The sequence below is a fragment of the Callithrix jacchus genome, chromosome 5, assembly GCF_049354715.1.
Source record: "Callithrix jacchus isolate 240 chromosome 5, calJac240_pri, whole genome shotgun sequence".
In the NCBI taxonomy this organism is placed as follows: Eukaryota; Metazoa; Chordata; class Mammalia; order Primates; family Cebidae; genus Callithrix; species Callithrix jacchus.
Window position 1 is genome coordinate 124,612,469 of NC_133506.1, and position 23,152 is coordinate 124,635,620.

The following is a 23,152-nucleotide window of genomic DNA, read 5'->3' on the forward strand; positions in this document are numbered from 1 at the left end:
ATTTAAATACTGACATTTAAAAATTGAAGTAGCATGTTAGTTTTTAAAATACTACTTTATCCCCAACCGCAAGTAATAGCTGAACGGTTTTGCTTATGTTAGGCCCTGGCAGTGTATATTTAGTTGGGCTAAGACAACATCAAGGAGCAATGGCTAGATAACCATTTAGTTTGTCCCCAAAGGTACTTTTTAATTAATTTTGGAGACAGTCTCACTCCATCTCCCAGGCTGGAGTGAAGTGGCATGATCTCAGCTCACGGTGGCCTCTCTGCCTCCCAGGTTCAAGTGATTCTTGTCCCTCAGCCTCTGGAATAGCTGGGACTACAGATGTGCAGCATCATGCCCAACTAATTTTTTGTATTTTTAGTAGAGGTGTGGTTTTGCCTTGTTGCCCAGGCTTGTCTTGAACTCCTAAGCTCAGTCTGCCCACCTCAGCCTCCCAAAGTGCTAGGATTACAGGCATGAGCCACTGTGCCCGTCCCCTAAAGGCATTTATTATAATAGCTATTAGTAAAGGCTGTAACTGTGTGAATTTCTTAAATCTCTTCCTTCTTAGGCTTTGGGACTTTTACATAGAAAGCAGTGTTGTTATATACATGTACCGCTAAACTTTGTTTCTTGACATAAGTTCAGAGCTGTGACTTCATCCTGACTGCACCTAAAACCAAAACCACTGAGAAAGATTTTTTTTTTTTAAATTTTGTGAAAGTTCTGCCAATTTTGCTTAAATAGCTGTGTGATTTTAAAGGTTGCCACTAGATGGAGAGCTTTTTTTTTAATCTTTGTTAATCTCAAATGAGTTAACTGTTGATCCTCATCATTCACGGGTTCTGTATTTGTAATTTGCCTGCTTGCTAAACTTTTATTTGTAACCCCCAAAATCAATAGTCACAGGGCTTTTGCAGACATGAGCAGAGCAGTGAAAAGTTTGAGCTTCCTAACATGTATGTTCCCCACTGAGGTGGAACCAAGGGATGCTAAGCCTTGTTTCAACTCTCATACTGTGAATAAGTTTCCTTCTCTTGGTATTTTTAGTGCCTTTTTTTTTGTTATCATATTTTTTTTTGTTGGCGATTTTGCTATTTAAAACGCCCCTAAGTTTAGTGATGAAGTGCTGACTAGTGTTCCTAAGTGCAAGAAGGCTGTGATGTACTGTATGTAGTAGAAAATATGTATATTTGATGTTTCTTTTAGGCCTGGGTTACAGTGCTGTTAGCCATGAGTGCATGTTAATGAATCAGTGTAAAAGTGCCTTAATGTAAGCGCACACACGATAAGATTATGTATTGATTGGTTGATGAAAATGTAACTAGAGACTCCCAGCAACCTAGCCCTGTATTTTCCCTAGGAGCAATGTTCAGTATTTGCCAGTGCAGTGTTTGTGGTGACTTTATAGAACAAACTAACTCGTAAGATAATTGACTATTTTTTTTTTTAATTTTCAAACTAAGATTGTCTTCCTGACTTGTGAGAAGGCTAAAACGAATTCTTCCAAATGCCTCTTTCCGTCAGTTTGTATACTAATACAGTTCCCTTTCATTTTTTAGTTTGCTGTCAGTAGTAACTTGAAAAGTTCTCACAGAGTCAAGAGAATTTTTATTTCATGGGATGTTAACACTTCAGAATGAACACATTGGAAGAACGTGATTAAGAATGAAATGGTTGGTTTTCTGGTATTTTTGAGAAATGAGCGAGTGTTAATATTGTTAGTCAAAAAGCAATGTAAGGGGAAAGATAAGTGAATAATAAGGTACGTATACCGGTATACCACATAACGTGAAATGCAAGCTTATTACTTTCAGTTTGTAGAGTGCAGCAAAATTTGTATATAGGCCATTAGAAAGACCAGTCCTTTGTTATAGGTGGTGAAGGGGTTTGAGGTGGAGCCTACTTTCCTGGGAGCCTGTTATTTGGAAGTCCTAAACTGTTTTATACTGTCCTTTGAACGTTTTTACCCAGATATTTTCCCAGTCCTGTGTGTAATCTCCTGGTTCTTCATCCAAAGGGAAGAAAGAACTCGAAGCAGGAGAGACAGTAGATGAGGTAGGAAGCCCTGTGCTGCAGTAGGGCCACAACAGTTAAGGAAATCTTGGGATTAAGGTTTCTCTGTTAAAGAGTTGATTAAAAAAAATTTTTTTTTGTATTTTTTGTAGAGACAGGGTTTCACCACGTTCCCCAGGCTAGTGTTAGTGCAAGAAGTGCCTTGGCCCAAAGTGCTGAGATTACAGGCATGAGCTACCATGTCCAGCCAAGTTTTTTTTTAAGCAAACAAGTACAACCTCATAAATTGGGTGGGATACTGTTGGATTTTGTGTTACAGTGAAAAGAACACTTTGGGATAGATCTAAACCACTAAATGTGTGATTTTGCTTACTCTCTCTGAGCCTTAAAGTTCTTCCATGTGCAGTGGAGGGTAAGGGGGTTACATCTATATTTGAGAGGATTGGACACCTGTGTGTTGCTTCTGTAACGTAGGTGAAGCGCCTCACGTGGTCAGATCTCTGAATGGTAGTGATGCTATGGAGACACAAAGTTCAGGGGCAGCGTACCAGTAATGTGGGGGGTATCAAGGGGTCACAAGTGTTACTTGTCCTGTTGAAGCTGTCTTTGCTCACACTGCAGAAGTCTTGGAGTCATTTCTAGTTCTTGACCTTGTACTCTTTAGCAACAGCTCCTTTCTGCTCCTCTTATGCTTACAGTATCTGAACCTCTGGCCTTTATTGGAAAAGTTGATGTGGTAAAATAAGGCATTTTTACTTGTTGACTGACTAGTCACTCCATGGAATGAAGACCTTCCTGTCCTTTGTGTTTTTGGTCATTAATTATGGAATGAGAAACAAAGCCTCCTATTAAAAGGAGTTTCAGATGTCAACAAGTCAGTAGGGAGAAGATAGAGGAGACAAAAAATCCCTACTACATTTACTTTTTATTTATTTTTTTTGAGATGGAGTCTCATTCTGTTGCCCAGGCTGGAGTGTAGTGGCATGATCTCAGCTCACTGCAACTTCTGACTCCCAGGTTCAAGTGATTCTCCTGCCTCAGCCTTCCGATTAGCTGGGATTATAGGTGCCCACCGCCACACTGGGCTAATTTTTAATAGAGCTGGGGTTTCACCATGTTGATCAGACTGGTCTCGAACTCCTGACCTCATGATCCACCCACCTTGGCCTACCAAAGTGCTGGGATTACAGGCATGAGTCATCATGCCTGGCTACACTTACTTTTAAGGGAGGCTTCAATAAAAAACCTGACTTTTAGTCTTTTTTGAGCCAGCCGCCACAGGGAGGGGAATCTACAGGGCCTCACCTTTCCATATAACTCCTTTCTCCTTTTGGGGATGGGCCCGGGACAATCCTGGGGTCTTACAGAAGATTGTGGTTGGTGGGCTGTGGTCAGCCATGGCTCTTTCCTGCCTTACTCCAGGCTTGTGTCCCTGCTAGGCCTGTTCCCATGCCATCCTGACCTTAGAAGACTTTCCTTTTTTTTCCTTCATCATAATTCCTTATTTTGTTACTGACTGCTAAGTTTGACATGTTTGATATTATTTCAGTTGTTATTTAATACCCTTCAGATTGGAACACTGCTTTTCTGATATTCTGAGCAAATCCCTAGTTTGTTTTTGCCACTTGTGATAATATAAAGAAGTTACTCTTGGACTGGGCAGCAGGGATTACTGATTCTGATTGGGCCAGTGACTAGAATATGAGTAGAAAGTGTGAAGTCTAATTTGAACCTGTTTGAGAGTTACTATTTGCAGATTTTAGTCAGCTTGTGATAGGCCAGGTATTTTGTCTGGACCCGGAGTTCTTTGACTTGTAGACAGAATAAGGATCTGGAGAACAGTCAGCTATCCACTTAGTGTCCTTTTATTTGACTTGTTACAGTTAGTACTCTCCTGGGATCCAGGCTGCCAAACCGGCCAAGTCTGACCTATATCCAGATTTCCCAGTGCACTCAGGAGGTCATCTGTGGCCTTGATGAAGCCAGTGCTCTTTGGGAAAAATGGAGCAAGGCGATGCGCTACCGAAGCAGTGCACCCAGGAGTTAAGATCAAGTTCCGTGGACCCCACTTGCTGTTTCAGAAAATGCCCTGCTTCCTTCCTAGCTGACTTGACCTCCAGCATTAACAGGTGGAGGTGAGGAAGCAGGATCTGCACTCTTGAGTCTGCTGCTCTGGCTCCAGGCGTATTTTCTGAAACTGGACTCTTTTAGCCCTTAGCTTGTCAAGTTAGCCTGGCCAGAGTCTGGAGCCGATTGTTCCACTGGGCCATCGGCTATGACACTCTGCTCTCCATGGGCCGCTATGCACCCCTCTACTGTCCTTAGGATGGTTTGGAGCCTTCGATCCAGGGCAAGGAGGTGGGGTTCAGTGAGTACAGGGCTGAGCGGGTCTTCAAGCAGTGACTCTCGCATCACATCGCTGAGTCTGTAGTTAGCATGGGCCAGCAGCTGCAGGTGCAAAAGTGTTTTCTTTTTTATCCTGAAAAGACAAAGTCATAGGAACCAAATAAGCAAATGTAAAGAAAATAACTTGCCTGAACTTGCTTCTTTCTCCACAAACAGATGTTGTAGCTGATAGTCTTGGCCCTTCTCCCCCCGAGTCTTCTCAAGCACATTTAAATGAAAAACAGGTAAAAAGGGAGTTAAATGAAGGCAAAATCCAGTATCTTGCAGTCCTTTGCCTAATTGCCATTTGATCAAGAAGCGTGCATAGCCATTTGTACTCTAATAAACAGTGATGCTGGGCCATATGCATTTTCTCTGACAAGGCTTAAGGGAATCAAAACCAAAATGATACTTAGAATTTTTCAAGGAGATTTTTTTTTTTTTTTGAGACAGAGTCTCACTGTCACCAGGCTGGAGTGCAGTGTGGTGCAATCTTGGCTCACTGCAACCTCTGCCTCCCAGATTCAAGCAATTCTGCCTCAGCCTCCTGAGTAGCTGGGACTACAGGCATGCACCACTGCACCCAGCTAATTTTTGTATTTTTAGTAGAGAGAGGGTTTCACCACATTGGCCAGGCTGGTCTTGATCTTTTGACCTCGTGATTCGCTTGCCTCGGCCTCCCAAAGTGCTGGGATTAACAGGAATGAGCCACTGTGCCCAGCCTTAAGGATATTTAAAGTAGGTGAAACGAGGCCAGGCGCGGTGGCTCAAGCCTGTAATCTCAGCACTTTGGGAGGCCGAGGCGGGCGGATCACGAGGTCAAAAGATCGAGATCATTCTGGCCAATGTGGTGAAACCCCATCCCTACTAAGCATACAAAAATTATCTGGGCGCGGTCGTGTGTGCCTGTAGTCCCACCTACTCAGGAGGCTGAGGCAGGAGAACTACTTGAACCCGGGAGGCAGAGGTTGCAGTGAGCCGAGATTGTGCCACTGCACTCCAGCCTGGTGCCTGGCGACAGAGTGATACTGTCTCAAAAAAAAGGTAAAATGGGAGAAGTTTCTAGTAGGTGAAATGCTTGGCCATTTGCCATCTCAAAAGCTCTCAGTACTGCCAGCCTTTGTTTCTTGCTAACTTTATTTCTGTGTGTCACATTTTAAAATCACAGATGAAAATGTGGTGGGACCCATCTTTAGGATTGCAGTTTCTTTTTATGTGGGAATCTGACTTGAACTCTGATGCATAAGCAGCTTAATTGGCTTTTGTCATAAGCAGGTACTGCTCACCCAGTCCTGCTCAGGAGGCAGTGAAAGGAGGCCAGAGAGAAGCTTGTTTAAATTGGCCCAAGACGTAGATGAAGAATACTTATGCTCTGCTCTGAGTTTTCCAGCTGGAAACAAGATATTTTTGCTAGGTGTGACTATCATATTGATAATTAGCTGTGGATACTGCAGCTGAGCAGGTGGTCAATTTTACAAGCCTGGCTGAAACACCAGAGAAGTACAGAAGTAGGTTCGATATTCTCTAGAGAAATGGTGGCCAAGCAAGGGCCTTGGTGCCTTCTTCCAGTCGGCACAGGTTTACAGGACTTTAATCAGGATTTTGCTTAGATGGTGATCAAATCATAATATTTATGAGCTGATATGAGTGCTGGGCAAAGTGGAGGTCTGGGAAGTAGTATCAGAACCCAGCAGACTGCAAAAATAGGTGATGATCTAAGTAGGTCAGCGATTAAAGTTGGCAACTGAAAGGTTTGAAGAATTAAATCCTAATTCATCTTATGTGGAAGGATGAAAAGACATGTTGTGGGGAATATTTTGGTGGTTGTACTACAGTCATGAATTGCTTACTGATGGGATATGTTCTGAGAAATGTATCCTTAGGTAGTTTTGTCACGGTGTGAACAGAGTACTCACACAAACCTAGATGGTGTAGCCTTCTGCACGCTTAGGCTATATGATGTTGCTTTTTGGCGACAAACCTTTACAACACAGTGGTGAGCATCTGTGTATATGAACATATCTAAACAGAAAATACAGTAAAAAATACTGTAAAATGCAGTAAAAATACCATATTATTAACATAGTCTTATGGGACCACCATCATATATGCTGTCTGTCAGTGGCTGAAATGTCGATATGCATTGCATGAATGTTTAAGAAATGAAGTAATCCATGACATTCTACCCACCTATGTCCTAGACCAGTGAAAACTGATGAAGCCCTTCAGACCTTGGCTGCAAGCAGCATGAAGGGTCACAACTGTTACTTGTTACTTGCCCTTGTGATCTGCTGCAGGAAAACTTACATGCAGCACTGAGAGAGAGGTGAGAGGATGGAGATTTCATCATGTGAGTGTCGTCCGAACCTAGGAGGAGAAAGAGGCTTTTATGGGTGGCTGGTAGCATCCTTCTCATTCCCTTGAGGTTTCCTCTCTCCTCTCAGCATTTTATGAATCACAGATTGGGGTAAAATGCCAGGGATCATGGCAGCTGCTTCTCCAGCCCCTCACCCCAGTCAGACCACAATAACCTCTGTACAAAGATGTTAAAGCTAAGCAATCCTGTTTTCCTTCATTCATTCACTAGCTGCAGAGGGCCAGCCACTGAGGGTGCATCTTGCTCTCGAAAACCTCACCCTGTTTCACTAGAGGGCACATGACTGCTCTCAGGCTGGAGGAGGGTCAAGTGGTACATACAAAAGTAAAGAGAAGGAAACAGAAGAAGCAGGGCTAGAAGGAGACAAGGCACATGATGGTGGAGCCCGTTTGCAGGGCATCAGTGTCTGTTTCCCCTCAGCAGGGGGCTGCACAGAGCAGCACATCTGGGAGGGGAGTGTTGGACACACGTAGGGATACTCACCCTCTGGCATTGTCAAGGTGAATAAGGAACCCATCGTCCCCGAACTTGGTGAACATTTCGTAATGGTGCCGGTCCATATTTCCTGTGAAGGAGGGGAGAACTCAGAGCCGGGACCAGCAGCCAGGGGGACAGGTGCTCCTGACCTGAGTTCTCTCCAGGGAATGGAAGCCTGTCATCACTTCAGAGGCAGGGGTCTGAATGAAGCTGAGCCTCACAATGTCATCCCTCCAGGGCATCAGTGAAGCAGCCGCAGGAGGGAGAAGGAAGCAGCAAGTGAAACAAGCAAACCGTAATGAACTTGTTTCAAGTCTAATGCTTTCACCTCTGCCCCTGTGCCAGCTGTTGGCCAGGGATTTGAATGTGCAGAAAGTTACCTTTGCAACTCGTGTACATGTTGACACTGGCTTTCCTCAGCCCCGAGATCCTCAACTGAGCCTGGTTGTAGTAAACAGACAGAGCTAAACTTCCTGAAAGGCATGATGATGAGCCAGATGTCTGACCTGCTTTGGACCTAAGTTCCTGTGTGATGGCCACCTTTCTAAGTGTCTCCTTTTCTCCCTGGAAGCCCCTGTGGGCCTGGAAGGTGGAATTACTATCTTGTGTGCCGGTGGCCTTGCCTGAGGCCCTCCCTGCTACATACTTGTTGTGTACTTTCTTTCTTTCCTGCCTAGTTTCCCCTCACTTGGTGATGTGAACAGACAACTTCCAATCTGATGCCCACTCAGGCCTTTGGCAGGATGGGATGCCTGCCTTATGAGTGATGACCCCTTCAACTTCTTCCAGTTCTTTGAAGAGAGGGAAGCCCATTACCTTCTGTCCTCTGGGACCTCTGCCACTTCTGGGTCTGTGAGAGGTGCAGAGTTACTCAGTCCTCATGAACCAGTTTGTAAGTTTGTGCTCAAGGTCACAGGGAACCCTCACCACACAGCAGAACCCACTTCTGCCAGGGGCTTGGGCATGGAGACCTACCTATCAAGAAATCGAAGATGGCCATGTCGATGACATTGAGGAGCCGCTGGCTGTTGTTGTACGGGTAGATCTGTTTCACTGTGTCACAGTAAAGGGGATTGACCTCCCACCTGAGGGGGAGAAGAAGTCCTGGGGCTGGAAAAGCCAAGATGGCAGGGTTGGGGGCTCACCCCACACCTCTCCCCCACCCCCCAATCCCTGCCTCCCTGATCCTGCCCTGGGCTGGTGGCAGCTTCTCACATTCAGAAAGACCCTGGGCAAGGACATATAAGGCTGCATGTTCCATGTGGTGAGAAGGTTCTGGGTCTTTTCACTCTGGTGGACACTAAACCCATGGTTGGGATACTGCATGCCAGAGAGGAGATGTCGGAGCAGGCAGGAAAGGAGGGGCAATGACCCTCACCTGCTTCTTCGTCCCTTACTCCACATTCCCTCTCACCAAGCCTCTGGGTCCCTGGCCCTCCAGGGCTCCTGCACCACTCATAGACCCTTCATGGGCTGTTCCTGCCCTTTCTCTCTCACACATGGTTTTCTGCCTACAATATTCCAGTGCCCGTTTTCACCCGAGGGCTCTTCTCAGCCTTCATAGAGTCCCTTAGGATCTGTCATGTCCTCCAGACATTCTGCCTGGTTACTTCTCTTTCCACTATGATTGCAATGGCTTGACTGATGGATCGATTCAGTCAGCTAGCGTTGAGTACCTGCTACGTGCCAGGGAGGGTGCTATGTCCTAGGGATACAGCAGTGAGGTTCTTGGCCTCCCAGGTCTTGCTCAGGGGAACCAGATGTCCCTCACATGGGGTCCTTGTATGCTTCCTGGTTATTTATAGCAAGTGTTGTGGTGTATTTTCATGATCTGGCTACATGTCTGTCCTCCCCACTAGACCAAGGAGCTTCTCAAAGGGAGAGTCAGAGTCTTCCATTTCTGTATCCTGTAGCACCTAGTGTTGGATACATGGCAGGCTCTTTATAACTGAATAAATGAACTAAAGGGAGAAAACAGACCCAAGCCTGCTGATCTCAGGATCAATATGAAATGGGGCAAAGGCGTATTGAGGCAGCATTTCAGATTCAAAAACCAAGCTAAGTAGAAGTGCCTGGTACAGGGCCTGTGGCTACTGTCAAGGACTAGACTGTATGGCCTGGGGACCAACTCACTCCTCTTTTCCTGCCAGTGAGTAGGAGCGGATCCAGGGGTTGGGCACAGACAGCCTGGGGGCCAGGTTGAGGGATGGCAGGAAGGCGGAGAGGGAGCCCTCCAGCAGGTGTGGGTTGCCACAGACAGCATACTCCGTCTTGCACATGTATGGACACTTGGCGAAGAAGCACACGTTGCTGGCTGGAGGATGGGGAGAAGAGAGGAGAAGGAGTAAGAGGAGGGCTCTGGAGGCATGCCATCTTCCTGCCCTAGGAAGTCCACTGGGAGGGAAGGGAAGAAGAAGGAGAAAACATTGACTTTTCCAGAAGTGAGGGTGTGAATGCTACCAAGCTGAACCTCCTGGGTACCTGCTTTCAACTGTCCCAGTCTCACGCCATTCTAACCTTATGAATAGAACCCTCTTTCTTACTCTGGGTGGATGTTGTGGTGTCGGGGAGGCCAGCATTGTAGGGTCAACGCCCACACGGATGAGGTAGCATCTCACACACAACCTTCTCCCATCCATGGTTCTTTGTGTGTTATGGTCAAGCAGACCACGGTGGGAGTGTCTTACAACCTCATACGCTCCTCCCAGGAATGAATAGTGCTAGCAGCAGGGTGTCAGGCCCCTGCTGAATGGAGGGGTGGGCACTCTGGCTTACTATGTACTTAGACCTGGACTATCACTCAAACCACTACTTTACCTGGAGAGACAAAGAAAACACTCTGCAGGATTTCATTCTTGGTGACCTCTAGGATTTCCTTGGTGACATTCACTAGCCTCCCCACTGTTGGCGGCACCCGTCGGAAGTCCAGAATCCTGCAAAAGAGGAACCTCTGTTCCCTCTGAGCAATGATCAGGGAGTGGGGAAGAGGGGTTTTGTCCCCTGGCCAGTGCACATTAGGAATTGGCTGGTGTGCCCAGGAGGGTGGCTGGTGAAGCGGGTCTCTGCTGTGTTGAGCTGGTAATGCCCAGGTCAACACTGGGCCTTTAAACCTAGGTCTAAAGGAGTGGAGATGGCATAGAAAATGAATCCTTATTTCGTCAAGCCTCCTGGGCAAATCTTCCCACCAAGAACTTCGTTCTTGCTCAGTGCTTCTCATATTTTAATGTCCCTATGAGTCATCTGGAAATCTTATTCAAATACAGGCTCTGATTCAGTGGTTCTTGGGTGGGGCTGAGATTCCTTATTTCTAAAAAGCTTATTGGAAGTGCCGATGATGCTACAGACTGCACTTTGGGTAGCAATGACTGAGTAGAGGAATGTGCTTTCGCCTAATATCATAACGGTGAGACTCCTTGATAAATAGGAGTGGGTGTATTCTCCTCATTTTCAGATCAGGAAACTAGAACTGCTGCCTCAGGCAGCATGGCAGGGAGCATGTTCCTTGTAGGTTGTTCTTTTCATTATATACATTAAAAGGCCTTGTGTTTTTTCATCTGCGGGGCATGGGACATTTTGAGTTCAAAGACACCACACTGAGGCATGAAGAAGATAAAAAGCCAGAAGGAAGAAATGCCAGGGAGTTCCCACCTGAGGGTCTGTCCAGCCACTCTCCCAGAGGGTTGCAACTTACAGGCAGTGTCACCTCCATGAGGCCAGACCCTACCTGTCCAGATGGAAAGCCGCGATCTCAGCATTATGTCTCTGAAAGTCAACGAAGTAGAAGAAGTCCACGGGTGTCTCTTCATCTCGCTGCTGTCTGGAAGAAAGGAAGGAATCACGCCCTGGACTCAGACTTCAGCTGGGAGCCTGAGAAGAGAGCTGATGAGCATGACCAACGAGAAAGGAAAACAGGCTTTTATGCCTTTCATGTACACACTGGTGACGGCATGGCAAGTCAGGAATGGCCTGTGGCTCCGTTGGCTGGGAGAAGACATGCAAAGTGGGAAGAGGCAGGCTGCTTGCAAGACATGGTCCTGCAGGCACCACCAATACCAAGTTTTCTACTTAAGAAGCTTTGGTGACAGTAACTGATTATTTTCAAAACCCAGCAGGTGAGAGGGAAGAAATACTCATTCTTCTGAGGATATAAGCAGAAGAGACAGGAATGGTTAGCAGAACCAGAGGGAGAGTACAGACCCAGACACCCAAGGATGAAGAAAGGTGGAGTATGAGCCAGGAACTGGTAATGGAAAACTGGCCCAGAAATGCAATTTAGTATGCTGGGGTTGAAGAACAAAAAAGTTAATGGGTCTTAGGGGGATGTGGGGGAAATATGTGGACCATCATCCCTCAGAGAAACATAGCTGGATCAGGAGGGCTGAGGGTGGGTTCGTGCAGAGGACATTGATTTATATACATTAAAAAAAATCTCTAATGGATTTCTGAAAAGCACCAGGCTACCTGAGTGTGGTGGGGCCTGCTGGGTGTGTACATTCAGGGAAGTGCTAATCATTAAGCGTATTGTGGTGTCAGTTCTTGCTTTTAGGTTGACTTTGCCTCGATGCTAATAAACATGGAAGAATGATGATCTTCGAATAATTTTATCATCCACTGTGTGGGACTGTTAAAATGACTGCAAAGTAATTTTAAATGTAAATAAACGTAATGTTGCAGAAAGCTATAAGTAAGAAGCACTGGCAATTCAAATCGTGATGTACATTTTGCCAAAAAACACAAGTGAGTCCTGGAAACCACAATGAGGTGCTGCCAAAAGTGGAGATTCTGTTATAAAAGGTGCAGCCACATGTATGAGGCCTGACCAGCTTCTCATCATCGATGCTGGGTATCTAGGCTAGAAAGGATAGACCCTCTTCCCAGTCTCGTTTTAATTCCTGGATCCCATCTATAGGAACATAGCATCTCTCAGACACCCTTTAGGATCCTCTAAAATATTTTCTCATTTTTGTATGACATAAAATAGAAGTGATTTTAAACTCAAAGGTTGCTTTTACTTTCTATCAATGCTTCTCATACTTTGAGAAGTATGAATGTATGTTTCATTATATATTATATTGTATATATTACATTTTAAGAATATAATCTTTATGTTCCTAATGTATATTTTCCAAAGATAAATTTCTACATTCTGTCTTTAATCAGGAAAACAATGGTGTTTGCCTGAAATTACTTACAGAAAAAAACGTAATTTTTCAAGAAGTACATTTTAAAATGATACTATTTTAGATTTTGGACTACATTTTATAAAAATGTAGATTACAATGTGTTGTGGTATAAAAATAGGTAAAATTGGCCCTATCACTGAATGTTGGAGGCTTTTGCATTATAATTGGGAAAAAGCTGGTGAATTTGAACAATTTTTGTATAGGCATCCCTTGGAGATATGGCAGGTTTGGTTCCAGACCATAGCAATGAAGCAAATGGCAATAAAGCCATTCATGCAGATTTTTTGGTTTCCCACCCAATCAATATAAAAGTTATGTTTTTATTATGCTGGAGTCTATTAAATGTGCAATAGCATTATGTTTAAAAAATGTATAAATTTTAATGGAAAAACACTTTATTGCTAAAAAATGCTAACACTCATCTGAGCCTTCAGCAAGTCATAATCTTTTTGCTGACAGACTGGGGTGGTGGTTGCTGAAGGTTTGTGTGGCTGTGGCAACTTTTAAAAATGACAACACCTGTAATCCCAGCACTTTGGGAGGCTGAGGTGGGCAGATCATGAGGTCAGGAGATCGAGACCATCCTGGTCAGCATGGTGAAACCCCATCCCTACTGAAAACACAAAAATTAGCTGGGCGTGGTGGTGCACACCTGTAATCTCAGCTACTTGAGAGGCTGAGGCAGGAGAATCCCTTGAATCCAGGAGGCGGAAGTTGCAGTGAGCCAAGATCGTGCCTCTGCACTTCAGCCTGGCAACAGAGTGAGACTCCATCTCAAAAAAAAAAAGTTTGCTTCATCGATTCAAAAAAGACTTATCTGTAGCATGCAATGCTGTTTAAGAGCATTTTTTGCACAGTAGAACTATTGTCAAAACTGAAGTCAATCTTCTCAAACCCTGCTGCTGCTTTATCAACTAAGTTTGCATAATATTCTAAATCCTTTGTGGCCATTTCAACAATGATCACAGCATCTTCACCAGGAGTAGATTCTATCTCAATAAACCACTTTCTTTGCTTATCCATAAGAAGCAACTCCTTGTCTCTTCAAGTTTGATCATGCAATTGCAACAATTCAGTCACATTTTCAGGCTCCCCTTCTCATTCTAGTTCTCTTGTGATTTCTACGTCTGCAGTTTCCTTCTCCACTGAAGTCTTGAACCCTTCAAAGTCATTTATGAGGATTGAAATCAATCTTCTTTTAAACTCCTGTTAATGTTGACATTTCTAACCTCCTTCCATGAATCATGCATTTTCTTAATGGCATCTAGAAGGGTGAATCCTTTCCAGAAAGTTTTCAAATGACCTTGTCTAGGTTGATCAGAGGAATCACTAACTGAATCACTAACTATGGCAGCTATAGCCTTACAAAATGTTTTTCTTAAATTGCAAGATTTGAAAGAATGATTCGTTGGTCCATGGGTTGCAGAATGAATGTTGTGTTAGCAGGCATGAAAACAATATTCATCTCCTTGGACATCTCCAGCAGAGCTCCTGAGTGACCAGGTGCTAGTTGACTATTGCCAACTAGTAGTAATATTTTGAAAGGAATCTTTTTTTTTTTTTTTTTGCTGAGCAGTAAGGTCTCAACAGTAGACTTAAAATATTCAGTAAACCATGCTGTTAACAGATGTGTGGTCATTCAGACTTTGTTGCTCCATTTATGGAGCACAGGCAGAGTAAATTTAGCATCATTCTTGAGGGCCTGAGGAATTTTTGAATGGCAACTGAGCATTGGCTTCAACTTAAGCTACCAGCAACATTATCACCTAATGAGAGTCAGCCTGTCCTTTGAATCTCTGAAACCAGGCATTGACTTTTCTTCTGTAGCTATGGGAAAAGTCCTAGATGGTATCTTCTTCCAATAGAAGGCTGTTTCATCTACACTAAACATCTATTGTTAGTGTAGCTATGTACATCAGTGGTCTTAGTTAGATCTGGATAACTTGCTGCAGCTTCTCCATTAGCATTTGCTGCTTCACCTTGCACTTTTATGTTTTGGAGATGGCTTCTTTCCTTAAATCTCACAAACCGATCTCTGTTATCTTCCAGCTTTTCTTCTGCAGCTTTCTCACCTGTCTCAGCCTTCACTGAGGAGCATTAGAACCCTACTATGGATTAAGCTTTGGCTTAAGGAATTCCTGTGGCTGGTTTAACCTTCTATCCAGATAACTTAAACTTGCTCCATATCAGCAATGAGGCTGTTTTGCTTTCTTATCATTCGTGTGTTCACAGGAGCAGCGCTTTCAATTTCCTTCAAGAAATTTTCATTTGCATTCACAACTTGGCTAACTGGCACAAAAAGCTTAGCTTTCTGCTTGTTGGCTTTCAACATGCCTCCTCACTAGCCTCACGAATCATTTCCAGCTTTCCATTTAAAGTGAGAGATGTGACACTCTTCTTTTCATGTGAACACTTAGAGGCCCTGGTGTTACTAACTGGCCTGATTTCATTATTATTGTGTCTCAGGGAATAGGAAGACTTGAGGAGAGGGAGCGAGACTAGGGGAACAGCCAGTTGTTGGAGTAGTCACAACACACATTTAGGCCAGGTGCAGTGGCTCATGCCTATAATCCTAGCACGTTGGGAGGCCAAGGTGAATGATTGCTTGAGGGTAGAAGTTTGAGACCAGGCTGGCCAACACAATGAAACCCCTTCTCTTAAAAATAGAAAAAATTAGCTGGGCGTGGTGGGTGCCTGTAATCCCAGCTACTCCGGAGGCAGGCATGAGAATTGCCTGAACCCAGGAGGTGGAGGTTGCAGTGAGCTGAGACCATGCCACTGCACTGCAGCCTGGGCAACAGACTGAGACTCTGTCTTGAAAAAAAAATTATGTTTATTAAGTTCACTGTCTTATATGGGCATGATTTGTGGTACCTCAAAACAATTTCAACATTAACATCAAAGATCACAGATCACAGACTGCCATAACACATGTAATAATAAAATAGTTTGAAGGCCAGGAGCAGTGGCTGATGCCTATAATACCAGCACTTTGGGAAGTTGAGGTGGGCAGATCACCTGAGGTCAGGAGTTCGAGACCATCCTGGTCAACATGGTGAAACCCTGTTTCTACTAAAAATGCAAAAATTAGCCAGGTGTGGTGGCTGGCGCTTGTTGTCTCAGCTATTCAGAAGGCTGAGGCAATAGAATCACTTGAACCCAGGAGGCAGAGATTGTAGTGAGCTGAGATTGCACCACTGGACTCCAACCTGGGTGACAGAGTGAGACTCTGTCTCAAAAAAAAAGTTTGAAATATTATGAGAATTGCCAAATGTGACCCAGAGACATGAAGTGAGCAAATGGTGTTGGAAAAATGGCACCGACAGATTTGCTTGATACAGAATTGCACAAGCCTTCAATTTGTAAAAAACATAATATCTGCAAAGTGCAATAAAGTGAAATGCAGATACAGCGAACTATGCCTGTATTTGTTTTAACTGACCAGGCAGAGAAGAAGTTTAGTGAGTTATGTTACTTTGTTTTCCTGCAAAGGAAACACTACGGGTTCTAGTAGTTTTTCTTCCCTGATACAAAAGAACTGAGGGTGGAGCTCATCCATTGCATATTAGCTTCCAGTTTAAACAAATTAGAGACATCTGGCTGGGTGCAGTGGCTCACGCCTGTAATCCCAGCACTTTGAGCGGCCAAGGTGGGGGAATCACCTGAGGTCAGGAGTTCAAGACCAGCCTGGCCAACATGGCGAAACCTTGTCTCTACTAAAAATACAAAAATTAGCTGGGCATGGTGGCATGCACCTGTAATCCCAGATGCTCAGGAGGCTGAGGCAGGAGAATTGCTTGAACCTGGGAGGCCAAGGTTGCAGTGAGCCGAGATGGCGATACTGTATTCCAGCCTGAGCCACAAGAGCAAAACTCCATCTCAAAGAAAAAAAAAATTAGAGACATCCTATTGTGCCACATACAAATTTTGCTCAGAGAACAGACTCTATGGTCCTGGTGATTTGTGGTGCATTTACAGATTTGTCATTACTTTTTTTTTTGAGACGGAGTTTCACTCGTTACCCAGGCTGGAGTGCAATGGCACGATCTCGGCTCACTGCAACCTCCACCTCCTGGGTTCAGGCAATTCTCCTGCCTCAGCCTCCTGAGTAGCTGGGATTACAGGCACACGCCACCATGTGCAGCTAATTTTTTGTATTTTTAGTAGAGACGGGATTTCATCATATTGACCAGGATGGTCTCCATCTCTTGACCTCGTGATCCACCCACCTCGGCCTCCCAAAGTGCTGGGATTACAGGCTTGAGCCACTGTGCCTGGCCGATTTGTCATTACTCTTATGCTTCTTGTTAATGTCTCATGTTTCTCTATCAGTGTTCCTTATGTTACCTCTCTCTAACTGGCGCTCTCTGTTGAATATTATGCGTGCTTGACTAACTGTAACAATAATTTAAAATTCCATAACAACCAGAAGTTCACTGGTGGCTCTTGTGTTCAGCTGAGTGTTGTGCCAAAGAGTCACATGTCTACTTGTGGAACCTCTGCTAATTGCCCTGTGTATTGGCTGTTCAGCTCATTTCAAAGGAACACAATGTATTTATTCATGTATTTTATTTATTTATGTACTCTTTATGCCAGAATATAAGATAAGGTCTCTCCTGAAATTGTCCCTTGGAGAGGAGTCTCTGTATTCAAGCCCTGGCATAGTCAATCACTTTATTTTGTTTGGGACAGATACATTAACCTGGAATTACTTGACTTTGTGGTGGTTTTACTGCCTAGTGTAACTGGTCACATCAGGTTATTGATGGTGATGGAGAAGGGGAGTGGGGAAATAATTTAATATTGATTTAACGTTCACCCCCAACTTGACTCTAAGTGATGATTACAACCAATGCCCCAAATTTTTGACAAGTAAAATCTATACTGGGAGAAAAAAAGAAGCAATATTTCTAAATCAATATACTGTTTTTTATGATGGGATTTAAAAATCAATATAAATATAAGCATAGATTCAATTGTTTCATGTACATTTCTGGAAAGTTTTAAGTTGATCTAACAACTAAGATTTTGGATCTTTCACATAGGAAAAATGAGAAATTTTTTTTTTTTTTTTTTTTTTTCTTTTGAGATAGAGACCCTCTCTGTTGCCCAGGCTGGAGTGCAGTGGTGCAATCTTAGCTCATCACAACCTCCTCCTCCTGGGTTCAAGCGATTCTACTGCCTCAGCCTCCCATGTAGCTGGGACTGCAGGTGTGCACCACCACACCTGTATAATTTTTGTATTTTTTGTAGAGATAGGATTTCGCCACATTGGTCAGGCTGGTCTCGAACTCCTCACCTCAGACGATCCACCCACCTTGGCCTCCCAAAGTGCTGGGATTACAGGTGTGAGCCACAGTGCCTGACAGAGGAACTCTTTATACAGCAGTGGTTCTCAAGGTTGCCTGGGCTTTGGGATCACAGGGAGAGCCCACAGAGCATGCCTACTGGACTCCCTGAGGGTAAGACTCAGGCATAAGGACTTGTAGTAAAGGCTCCTCAAGTGAATGTAACATGCAACTGAGCCACTCCAACCCCTCCTTTAAGGAGGTGCTTTGGCCAAAGTGATTGGACTAAAACTCTTTATTCAGTGCTTATTCAAGTAGGCCCTGCCAATAAGAACCATCTGCTGGGCCAATCAATAGGCCTCCCCTTGAATGGCTGAAGGTTTGGAATCTCCCAGTCTAATTGCATTCCACTGGAAGAAGCACATTCTGGAGGAAGGCATGACTTGGGTGATGGGGCTCCTCTTGGGGTGATTTTCTTTCCTGCAGGTCATCTCATCATCTCAAGGAGGAACATTCCCTTGGGCTAAGGCACTGGGGCCTTACTCCAGTACTTTTTACTCTAGGAGACCCCAACCTGTGGGCTGCAGATCCTTTGGGGGCCAGAAAACCAAACTCACACCAAGCTCTAAGGACTAAATACATATTATTTCACCCATCTGTATGTTTTACAATAGTTTCAAGGCATGTAGTTGCTGCTGTTTTGAATAAAATATACATTAATGTAAACATGTAATTGACTTCCTAGTAGCCTTTCTTGATTGTCTAGTTTTTCGGTTGAAACAAGTATTGCTATATATAAGTCTGTAAACTTTTTGATGTCAGAAAGAGAGTGCTATCCCTGGGAAAAAAGTGGGCATCCATTAAAGTAGTGGAGCGTGAACTTAGCAATCCAGCTGCCTAGGCTAGAATCTGGGTTTGCTGTTTGCAGCTGGATGATTGGGATGAGATGGTCTCTTTCAGCCTCAGTATCTTTATCCATAAAGTGGACATTAAAAGAGTACCTGACTCATAATCTTACCCATGATCCAAGGACACAATTTAGGCCACTGTGAGGCATAGATGCTAGTAGGGGCCTGATAACGACAAGTTCTTGGTATTTTCAATTATTATTATTATTATCACCCAAAACAGTTCTACACTTGGACAGATTAGAGAATCTCTGAATAACTGGCAGAAAGATTTTGGGTCACTTTTATGAGGTTTTGGTCCAAATTTTCCCAGGGCCGCCCCAACAGGGTGTGGAAAGGAGGAAGGCAGTCACTTACCTCATGGGTTTGAACATGGCCTTCCCGAAATCTGAGAACCTCAGCACCAGCTTGAGGTGGACCCCACTGGGTTTCACAACTGTGAAAGGCAGAAGAAGGGTGGGTTAAGCCCAGGCATGTGACTGTTCCTTCAATAAGCCCAGCCAACTTCTCTTTTCTCTTATGTAATGAGACCCTGAAGACTAGGATGTGGTTGTAGCCTGCAGGGTAAATGCCATGGTGTCAGGCCACAGGGACTGTGTCCAGAGGTTCAAGACAGTACTTTTTACTTTTGAAGGTGAAGGCTGGAGGATCACCTGAACCAGGAGTTTGAGACCTGTCTGGGCAATACAGTGAGGACCCCATCTTGAAAAACAAAAAATGTACATTTTCTGCTGGGATGGGAAAAGAGCAAAAAATACAATTAAGACATTTAGTGAAAACCCTAAAGAATGCTTTCCTAAGAAGAATGAACCCTTTCCTCTTTGTGTTTCAATGATATCTTTGTAGATTCTATTTATGCCATCTATTATATTAGACTAGTTTGTTAATCTATGCCTCTTTCGACTTAAGACTGTACACCTGGGCTGGGACCAAGGCTTGGTAAATGAGTGCTCCTTAGGTGCAGGGAGTGCTACTTCCTTAAATTTTGCATCCCAGGCACTTCACTTGCCTTACCCTCTCCCTGGTCCTGGAGGGTCAGGACAATATCTCACTCACCTTGTGTTCTAGAAAATGGTCAATGGCAGGTGCTTAACTGGAGAAAAGAGAAGCCTGGGGTGGTGTAAACCTTTATTTTTCAAACTTTAGTGATATGGTTAGGCTTTGTGTCCCCACCCAAATCTCATCTCAAATTGTAATCCCCTTGTCTCAAATTGTTGAGGGAGGGATGTTGTAGGAGGTGATTGGATCCTCGAGGTGGTTTCCCCTATGCTGTTCTTGTCATAGTGAGGTCTCACGAGATCTCATGGTTTTATAAAGGGCTCTTTCCCCTTTGTATCCTCTCTCTCCTGCCACCATGTGAGATGTGCCTTGCTTCCCCTTCACCTTCCACCATGATTGTAAGTTTCCCGAGACCTCCTAGCTATGCTTCCTGTGAAGACTGCAGAACTGTGAGTCAAATAAACCTCTTTTCTTTATAAATTACCCAGTCTCAGGCATGTCTTTACAGTAGTGTTAAAATGGACTAATACATTTTGACGTGCCCAGTCAGATGTAGTCACATGTAGACATTTCTGATGTGTGTTCCACACATTGAAGTAAAGGGATGGGGCCACTCATGGCTGGTGATGACAGGCCTCATGGCTTTAGGGTCTAGACCCACCTATAACCAGGTCACAGCACTCCTGGAGGGGAGCTCCGCCACTCTCAGTCCTGGCTTTTTGATTCCATTAATCACTTATCCTAGTGAGTCTCAGCCCTGGCTACATTAGAATCACCTAGGCCTCACTGTCTGCACTTGAATAAAAATCCCTGGGGCTGGACGCCAGGTAGGAGCACTTTATAAAGCTCCCCCAGTGATATATATATATATATATATATATATATATCCCCCAGTGATATTGATATATATATATATATATCCAATATATATATCCAATATATATATTGGAGATGGAGAGAGAGAGAGAAACAGAGATAGAGTCTCACTCTGTTACCTAGGCTGGAGTGCAGTGGCATGATCTCGGCTCACTGCAACCTCCACCTCCCAGGTTCAAGTGATTCTCCTGCCTCAGCCTCCTGAGTAGCTGGGATTACTGGCACATGCCACCACACCCAGCTAACTTTTTATATTTTTGGTAGAGATGGGATTTTACTGTGTTGGCCAGGCTGGTCTCGAACTCCTGACCTCAAGTGATCCACCCGACTCAGACTCCCAATGTGCTGGGATTACACATGTGAGCCACTGCACCTGGCCAAGTCTAATATTTTGTCAATAGTGGGAACCATTTGCTTCTTGAATTTGAAAGCGTGCTCCAATCGCTTGAGGATTTTGTTAAAATTCAGATTCTGATTCAGAAAGAGAGTGATACTCTGCATTTCTGATGAGCTCCTCCATGATGTTGATGATGCTTTTCCTGGGCCATGCATTGCCCAGCGGGGCCTACACAGTCCTTCCTCTTAAGTGCCTTTTCTTGTTGTGGGTGGGTGGAGGGAAATGTTGAGTTCTCAGAGGTTAGGCAGAGAACAATGCTCCTTCCACTCTTGCCCAAGGTCCCCACTAGAGTGGATTCTGGGGTTTGCACAGCTGTGAGGGTGAGGAGGCTGGTGGAGGCGGGGCCAGATCACTTACTCTGGGTGCAGTCACATGCCCCAAGCAAGGCTTTCTCATCTTGACTGTAATCTGCAAAGGAGGAGAAGGGCAATGAAACTTCCAGTCATGTTCCTGGGAGAGGGTACAACATGAGGATCCCTTGACTCTGGTATGGATCACCAGAGGGGAGACTGTAATGTAGCCAGGGGCCCTTGACCATTTCATAAGAGAGCTCTTGAGCCCAGGAGACTGCAGCCTCCTTCTTTGTTCTGTCCCAGACCCCTGCTCTCTAGCCCTTCAGTTGGTACTGCAGCAATACCTGGCTAGGAGGCTGAGTCTGGTTTTGTCTCTGCTAATACCTTGCTGTTTCATTTAGATTATTTTAGTGCTTGACAGCACAGACTTGGTATTATCAGGCCTGTGTTTGAATCCCAGCTCCACCCTTCAGGTCCTTGGCTAAGTTACTTAATCTTTCTGAGTCTCAGTTTCCCTGTCTGTAAAATGGCAATGGTAATGTCCATGCCATAAGGTCTTTGGATGAAAGAGAATGCATCATCTGCTTCAAACGAAGCACTCAATAAATGGTAGAGATCACCTTCCTTTCGGTGTCACAAACAAAAGAATACTTACTATGCCTCCCTTATGGGGTCAGGATGAGATTATTGCTGTAGGATCTCTTTCAGAAGGAAAAAAATCAATGCCTATGTTCTTCTGTCTCTCAGGTGTCAGCGTCAAGCCTTTAGTATTCCACTCTGGAGCATGGCCTGGGATGCTTTACCCAGACTCTCTGGGAGAAAGTCAATCCCTCTTGCCTGATCCCATGAATCTTACCAGCACTGATGGTGGGAAATTGCTTCATATCTTGCAGAAGTTTGCTGACAATAGGATTGGACCTGGAGTAGAGCCCATGGCGGTTAATTCCCAGGTGGAATTGGACCCAGCTGGCCTCGAGTCGGAGCTGCACTGGGGGGTCCAGGGAGGTGAGGTTCATCTGCTCTCTGTACATCTTGTGTCGCCTGAAAGAGCCAGATAGTTGTTCATTAGAGGAATAAGAAGGCAAAGAGCCACCAAGATACCTTGTCTGCACTTTTTATTTATCCTTTCATTTATTCCACAAGTGTATTAAGCATCTAATGAGGGGTAGGCTTTAAGCTGTGCTTAGGATATCATGGGGAGCAAAGCACCTGTGGGGTCCTTTCTTACCCTCAGAGAGCTTACACTCTAGTGAGTGAAACACACAAATAGTTATACAATATCATACACAAATACTTAATTACAAACTATGACAAATCCTGGGAAGGAAAAAGGCAGATTGCTAAGAGTAAAACTAGGGGCTTCAATAATCTGGGATTTCAGGGCAAGACTGTGGGCTTCTTTGCACACTTTCCCATTAAAAGTCTCTATCTTACATCTCCTAGTATTTTATATTCGAAGGAATCAGAAGATAGAGGAGAGAAGGCAATTGGTGAGAATAAAAAGAAGAGAGGGTGCAGATCTTTAAGTGGGACTGGAAGCTGAGTTAGATTAATCAATACATCATACAAGAAAAGAAGAATTAACGAGCCATTTACTTTATGTTCTGCTTGGGCAGCCTTTTCTGCCAGGAAAAAAAAGAAAAATAAAAAACGATGGTGCTACCATTTAGAGATGTAAAGTGTAATTTGGGAGCCAAGTTGTATGTCTATGAAATAACCAGAGCAAAATACATGGCTGTTATAAATCACCTGCTAAACACGTGGCTCAGACAGAAACGCCTTAACATTTTGGAAAAGGGAAAGATGAATCTAGGATGAAGTAGTCTGAGAACAAGCACAGTGAAGAAGGCAGACTTCAGCTGGATACTAAAGAATGGGGGGTATTTGGCTTGAAGGGGACAGGGAAGGTACTTCTGCATTGGAGACCACATGAGCACTATGAGAGGTAGGCAAGAAACTGGTGTAGCT

The 23,152-nt window shown here is 44.3% G+C and overlaps 1 protein-coding gene across 1 annotated transcript in view; it reads right to left on the minus strand.

Moving 5' to 3' along the window:
• Positions 1-3,850: 3,850 nt before the first annotated feature.
• FAM20A (FAM20A golgi associated secretory pathway pseudokinase) overlaps positions 3,851-23,152 on the minus strand; it is a 61,669-nt gene continuing 42,367 nt past the window's right edge. The window contains exons 2-11 of the mRNA XM_002748662.6: positions 22,041-22,225; positions 21,249-21,299; positions 18,977-19,055; positions 10,965-11,057; positions 10,058-10,173; positions 9,374-9,554; positions 8,216-8,325; positions 7,247-7,328; positions 6,694-6,753; positions 3,851-4,480 (exon numbers count right to left, since the gene is read on the minus strand). Coding sequence (XP_002748708.3) covers positions 4,216-4,480; positions 6,694-6,753; positions 7,247-7,328; positions 8,216-8,325; positions 9,374-9,554; positions 10,058-10,173; positions 10,965-11,057; positions 18,977-19,055; positions 21,249-21,299; positions 22,041-22,225 — 1,222 coding nt within the window. The 3' untranslated portion in view covers positions 3,851-4,215. The remainder of the gene's footprint in view (positions 4,481-6,693; positions 6,754-7,246; positions 7,329-8,215; positions 8,326-9,373; positions 9,555-10,057; positions 10,174-10,964; positions 11,058-18,976; positions 19,056-21,248; positions 21,300-22,040; positions 22,226-23,152) is intronic.